The 5,807-nt window shown below is 33.9% G+C and overlaps 1 protein-coding gene across 1 annotated transcript; it reads left to right on the forward strand.

Annotated features, from left to right (window-relative positions):
• On the forward strand, positions 1 to 4,194 carry LOC125867004 (putative potassium transporter 12). The gene is made up of 9 exons (XM_049547415.1): positions 1 to 325; positions 1,209 to 1,437; positions 1,523 to 1,771; positions 1,924 to 1,974; positions 2,127 to 2,387; positions 2,472 to 2,524; positions 2,620 to 2,734; positions 2,825 to 3,079; positions 3,160 to 4,194. Exons 1-9 carry the CDS (start codon positions 44 to 46, stop codon positions 4,173 to 4,175), a joined length of 2,511 nt encoding a protein of 836 aa, XP_049403372.1. The 5' UTR covers positions 1 to 43; the 3' UTR covers positions 4,176 to 4,194.
• Positions 4,195 to 5,807: the final 1,613 nt, after the last annotated feature.

Consider the following 5,807-nt stretch of genomic DNA (forward strand, 5'->3'; position numbering starts at 1 on the left):
ACTTTAGTACACTAAATAAAATAATTTTTTTTTTTGTTGAATTATGAGTAGTAAAGAAGAAATTGAAGAAAATAGTATTAGTGAAGGATTGTTATTAAGAAGAAATGGTAGTAATGGAGGGGGAAGTAGTGGATCATTAAGATGGGTTGATGGTAGTGAAGTAAATGATAATCAAGAAGAAGTTTATGATAAAAATGAAGAGATTATTAGAAAAAGTAATTATGGATCTGTTAGAAGAAGGCTTAAAAAGCCTAGAAGAGTGGATTCTTTGGATGTTGAATCTATGCAAATTAAAGGAGTGAATGGTGGTAGCCAACATAAAAAGGTAAAACTTATATGCATTCACAGCGTAAAAAATTTTGTTGTTTGATATAAGTTTTATCATGTTATAAACTCATGTTTGTCATTAATCTGATTGTGTAAATATTTTATGTACCAGCAAGGGTGGATTTAGTGTGATTTTTGGAGGAGTGCTCAAATAGTTGTTTTTAAGGCTCTTTTTTGAAAAAGTAATGGAATTTTACGAAGTTTTCAAATCGTCAATTCTGAAATTAGAAACTTCACATTCGACGTAGAGAAGTAGTAGTAGTAACATCATGAGTGGAATTTTTATGTAAGTTATGAGTTCATTCAAATTCGATAGACCTAGATCTTATAAAATTTGTATTAAGAATCCACTAAATAAGTACTCCATCTATCCTAAAATCAAGTGAGTTATGGTAGAATTCCCTGATCTCGAATCCATAAAGTTAAAATCCACTAAATAAATACACCAATGCATCTTAAACTCAAAATAAAAAGGAAATTTTAACTAATATATACTGACAAAAGAAAATAAAAATAAAAATTGCATAATCAATGTATTTAAACTTGTTATAGAAGATAATCCTTATTATTCAAGTTGTTAATCCACTTTTCATGAATAATAATTATCTTTTTGATAACATAATAGTGGAATTTGACTTTTTTTCTCTAGAATATAAGTTATATGGATTGACAGTGTAAGAAATATTTATACCATCGGGTCGCTTAAAAGGTAATTGTAAGTAACTCATTGTACCTATTTTTTGGAACTATCAACATTTTCTAGTTACATTCTTACTTTTTTACGCTCTGTTTGTATGGTTATTACTATTGTTTTATAATGTATCGTATTGTATTTTCTGATTACATTCTTGGACTAATTTGTGTTACTTGTACAAAAACAGGATGTGCCTCTTTTAGCAACTCTTTCTCTAGCATTTCAAACACTTGGTGTTGTATATGGTGATATGGGAACAAGCCCTTTATATGTTTTCTCAGATGTATTCAGTAAGGTTCACATCACTTCAGAAGTTGATGTCTTAGGTGCATTGTCGATTGTGTTATACACAATCGCGCTCATTCCTCTAATGAAGTATGTGTTTATCGTGCTTAAGGCCAATGACAATGGAGAAGGTATGTATATAAGCAGTTATCGAAAGTTTATCTTTTATTCTCTCTCAACTTGTGATGTAATGTTCTGTTTTATTAAACGTGGTAGGAGGAACGTTTGCATTGTATTCATTGATCTGTAGGTATGCAAATGTCAATCTTCTTCCTAATCGTACGCCTGCTGATGAATGTATCTCGAGTTTTAAGCTCAGATTGCCTACTCCAGAGCTAGAAAGGGCTGTGTATATAAAGGAGATATTGGAACGTAAATCGTTGCTGAAAACGATTCTATTGCTATTGGTTCTGATGGGAACATCAATGATTATAGGGGATGGTATATTGACACCAGCAATATCAGGTACTCTCTTTGTTTCAATTTGCCTGTCTTACCTCCCTTTTTAGTCCGTTTCAAAAAGATTCTCTTTATTTTTTGGCAACTCGTTAATTTTAACTTTCCACATGACATGTTTAAGACCACGGATCAAAAGACATTTTTTCATTTTTTGGCAGTTATGTCTGCTGTTAGCGGACTGGAGGGTAGGATACCGGGATTTAATACAGGTGAGTTTGATTTTTCATCTTTAAAGTTACTCCCAAAATGACTTACTACTGAGAAGCTAAGATTTATTTGTGTTCTATCGAAATATTTTGATTATTACTATTGGGAACTTTTGCATAGGAAAACTGTTAATGTGATTGATTGTTGCATACAGATGCTCTTGTTATAATTTCAATTATCATCCTTGGCGCGTTGTTCAGCATACAGAGATTTGGTTCAAGTAAAGTTGGTTTCACTTTTGCTCCTGCTCTAGCATTGTGGTTCTTCTGTTTGGGGTCGATAGGAATCTACAATCTGCTGAAGTTTGATGTAACTGTTGTAAGGGCTGTAAATCCAGTTTATATCTATCTGTTCTTTAAGAAGAACTCGACCAACGGATGGTCAGCTCTTGGTGGTTGCGTATTATGCATCACAGGTACGTAACCTATTGTTCATCTCTGTAAAACCTGTGGAGAGATGTAGAATACTAATATGATGCTCGATTATTCAACACGTGCAGGAGCAGAAGCAATGTTTGCGGATTTAGGTCATTTTTCTGTGAAGTCTATACAGGTGTTTTTACCATTGTCCCTTCACATTTATCTATTTGCCTTAACATAATATCTAACAACACTCGCTTCATTTCTGATGCAAGTTTTCTCGTGCAGATTGCCTTCACGAGCGTGGTGTTCCCCTGTCTTCTGTTGGCTTACTTGGGCCAAGCTGCTTTTCTTATGAAATACCCTCAATCAGCTGGCAGAATATTTTATGATTCAGTCCCAAGTAATAATCGTGCTAATGAGCTCTAAATATTCACTTTTCGCGTTCTATAACAAGTGCTCTATTGACATCAATTTTTATCTGAACAAGCAGATACTCTATTCTGGCCAGTTTTTGTGATAGCAACTATAGCTGCTATAATTGCCAGTCAGGCTATGATATCTGCTTCATTTTCATGTGTTAAGCAAGCCATGGCTCTCGGATGCTTCCCGAGGGTGAAGGTTATTCACACCTCAAAAGAGCATATGGGCCAAATCTACATTCCAGTTATTAATTGGTTCTTGATGATAATGTGCATGCTTGTGGTTGCTGCATTTAGAAGCACAACAAGTATAGCCAACGCATACGGTTAGTGTCTCACTTTACACAACGATAATCAGATTCTTGTTTATCCTGATGATACCGAGTTTATGAACTTTCTATTGCAGGTATAGCTGAGGTCGGTGTCATGATGGTTACGACCACTTTGGTTACAATTGTTATGGTACTGATATGGCAGACAAATTTGATATTGGCTTTGTGTTTCCCCTTAGTATTTGGCACAATGGAGCTTGTATACATGTCTGCTGTTTTATCAAAGATCTTGGAAGGTGGTTGGCTTCCACTCGTTTTCGCCTCTCTGTTCCTTTGTGTGATGTATATATGGAACTATGGAAGTGTATTGAAATATCAAAGTGAGGTTAAGCAAAAAATATCATTGGATTTCATGGATGAACTTGGATGTACTTTAGGTACAGTAAGAGTACCAGGGATAGGCTTACTATATAATGAACTAGTTCAAGGCATTCCATCGATTTTTACGCAGTTTCTATTGGACCTTCCAGCAATTCACTCTGTAATAGTCTTTGTGTGCATCAAGCATATCCCAGTACCTGTTGTTCCTCAAGAAGAACGGTTCTTGTTCCGAAGGTTATGTCCTAAGGACTATCATATGTTTCGTTGTGTAGCTCGATATGGCTATAAAGATGTCAGGAAAGAAGACCATCACTTATTTGAACAATTTTTGGTTGACAGCTTAGAGAAGTTTTTAAGGAATGAAGCACTTGATCTTGCTTTAGAAACCAATAAACAGTCTCAACCTCAGTTTGATAACAATGTTGTGAGTCCAAGGGACAACTCTGATGAGCTTAAAGTACCATTAATGCGCGATCAAAGATCAGAGATTGGAACATCAATCTCAGAACCATCAATAATAGCAGCATCAGGAGATGAAGATCCTAGTTTGGAATACGAGCTCTCAGCACTTCGCGAAGCTAGTGAATCAGGATTTACATACTTGCTTGGACATGGAGACGTAAGGGCGAAGAAAAATTCATGGTTCATCAAGAAACTAACTATAAATTACTTCTATGCATTCCTTAGGAGGAATTGTAGAGGAGGAAATGCAACAATGAGAGTACCTCACATGAACATAATGCAAGTTGGAATGACATACATGGTTTGATCAACCATCTTGTGTTTGTTTTACACAGAGAAAAATGTATATGTGGTATGAAGCATGATGATTCAAGAATTAACACAAGTGTCAAAGGCCAAGGTCACTATTTATCATTTCCTAAATATATATGTATGTTATTCTCCTTGTAGCAAATCATTTGCAGCCTTGAATATGGGGCAAGACTTTTGTATGTGTGAAATGGGTTTGGGATTTGAGTATTGGTCCGTTTGGCCATTCGATATGGAATCATGATATGAAATTGAAGTTTTGTTTGGATATGCGATTTTGAGTTTTTGTGTTGTATATTTTCTCATAAACATAAGAATCTCATAAGTTGTAAAACTATTAAAATAGTCTTAGTTATTTATGATGTATCGGGACATTACTTTGTGTGATGTATCTGTCAAATACATCACTTTACACGATGTATCGATCGGATACATCACTTTACGTGATATATGTATCGGGGCATACGTGATGTATCTGGATGTTGAGTGATGTATATGAAATCATGACGTAATGTGTCAGCGTTGAGGGATGTATCCGAAACTAGGACGCGATAAATCGAGATGTTTTTGAATGTATCTGGATTCCACCAAATTTAAGGAAGTTTTGCAATTTGGAAAAGAGTAAGGATAAAATATAATTAGCTCTTATCACTATGAGATTTGTGTAAAATCTACTTTTTAATTATTGTTAAATTACTCTTTAGGATGACTAAACATTGATTATGATAACTACTGTCTACTCCCAATACTTCAAAGCAATTAGAGTTTCTTGAATCACATAGGAAATCCAAATGAATGGTAAAAATGGAAGAATATTTTAAAATTATTCTTGAAGATTGAATAATTAAGTTAATTTGGACTATGAAAAATGTCTCAACAATTCATTTATTTTGAAATACAGTGAGTAATTAATTTTATCCTGATTTAGTAAGTGATCAAGTAATATGTGACACATATTTTTAGTAAAATACTCATCTAATATGGGATAGAGAGAATATATAATTTGATTTACGACAAAAAGTAATCTCTATTCATTTACTTTTCATACGAAAAGCCTCACCATTATTCAACAATCCTATTTGGGGATAGTATTTAATTTTTGTCCTTACTTCTCGTTTAATAAAAAAATTATTGGCTAGTATTTTTAACTATGATCAAAATTCGCAGAACATAACTGATTTCGCAGACAAAACTTTTGACATTGAACTTATGCATAGGGGGCATAACTTTTGTCACTAAGTTTATGGCATGTGGCATAATTTTTGGCATTGAACTTATGCGACATAACTTGGACCACTAAATTTCCTTGTCCCACGACATTACATGTGCCTTAAGCTTGATTTCTTTTATCTTCGGACATAACTTGTGTTGTTACACTTGTGCCTTGAGCATAACTTGTGTCTTACACATAATTTTTCTTGCCTTGGGGCATAACATATGTTACTGAACTTTTGTTCTGAAGTATAATTTGTGTCATTGAACTTATGCCTTGTAAATTATTTTATATTTGTTAGAGGCATTTTTGTCGATTTTTTCTTTTTACTTAAAGTTTTGATAGAAAAAAAAAAGTAAGACCTTGAAAGACAAAAATTAAGAATCACCTCAAAATATGGACATTTGTGGGAATGAC

Source organism: Solanum stenotomum, chromosome 6 (genome assembly GCF_019186545.1).
Source record: "Solanum stenotomum isolate F172 chromosome 6, ASM1918654v1, whole genome shotgun sequence".
In the NCBI taxonomy this organism is placed as follows: Eukaryota; Viridiplantae; Streptophyta; class Magnoliopsida; order Solanales; family Solanaceae; genus Solanum; species Solanum stenotomum.

Excerpts from the sequence above, each read along its gene's own strand:
- LOC125867004 (XM_049547415.1), top strand. The coding sequence starts at position 44 with ATGAGTAGTAAAGAAGAAATTGAAGAAAATAGTATTAGTGAAGGATTG. Across the intron at positions 1,975-2,126 it reads GATACCGGGATTTAATACAG|ATGCTCTTGTTATAATTTCA; the intron begins GTGAGTTTGATT and ends TGTTGCATACAG. Across the intron at positions 2,735-2,824 it reads ATTTTATGATTCAGTCCCAA|ATACTCTATTCTGGCCAGTT; the intron begins GTAATAATCGTG and ends CTGAACAAGCAG.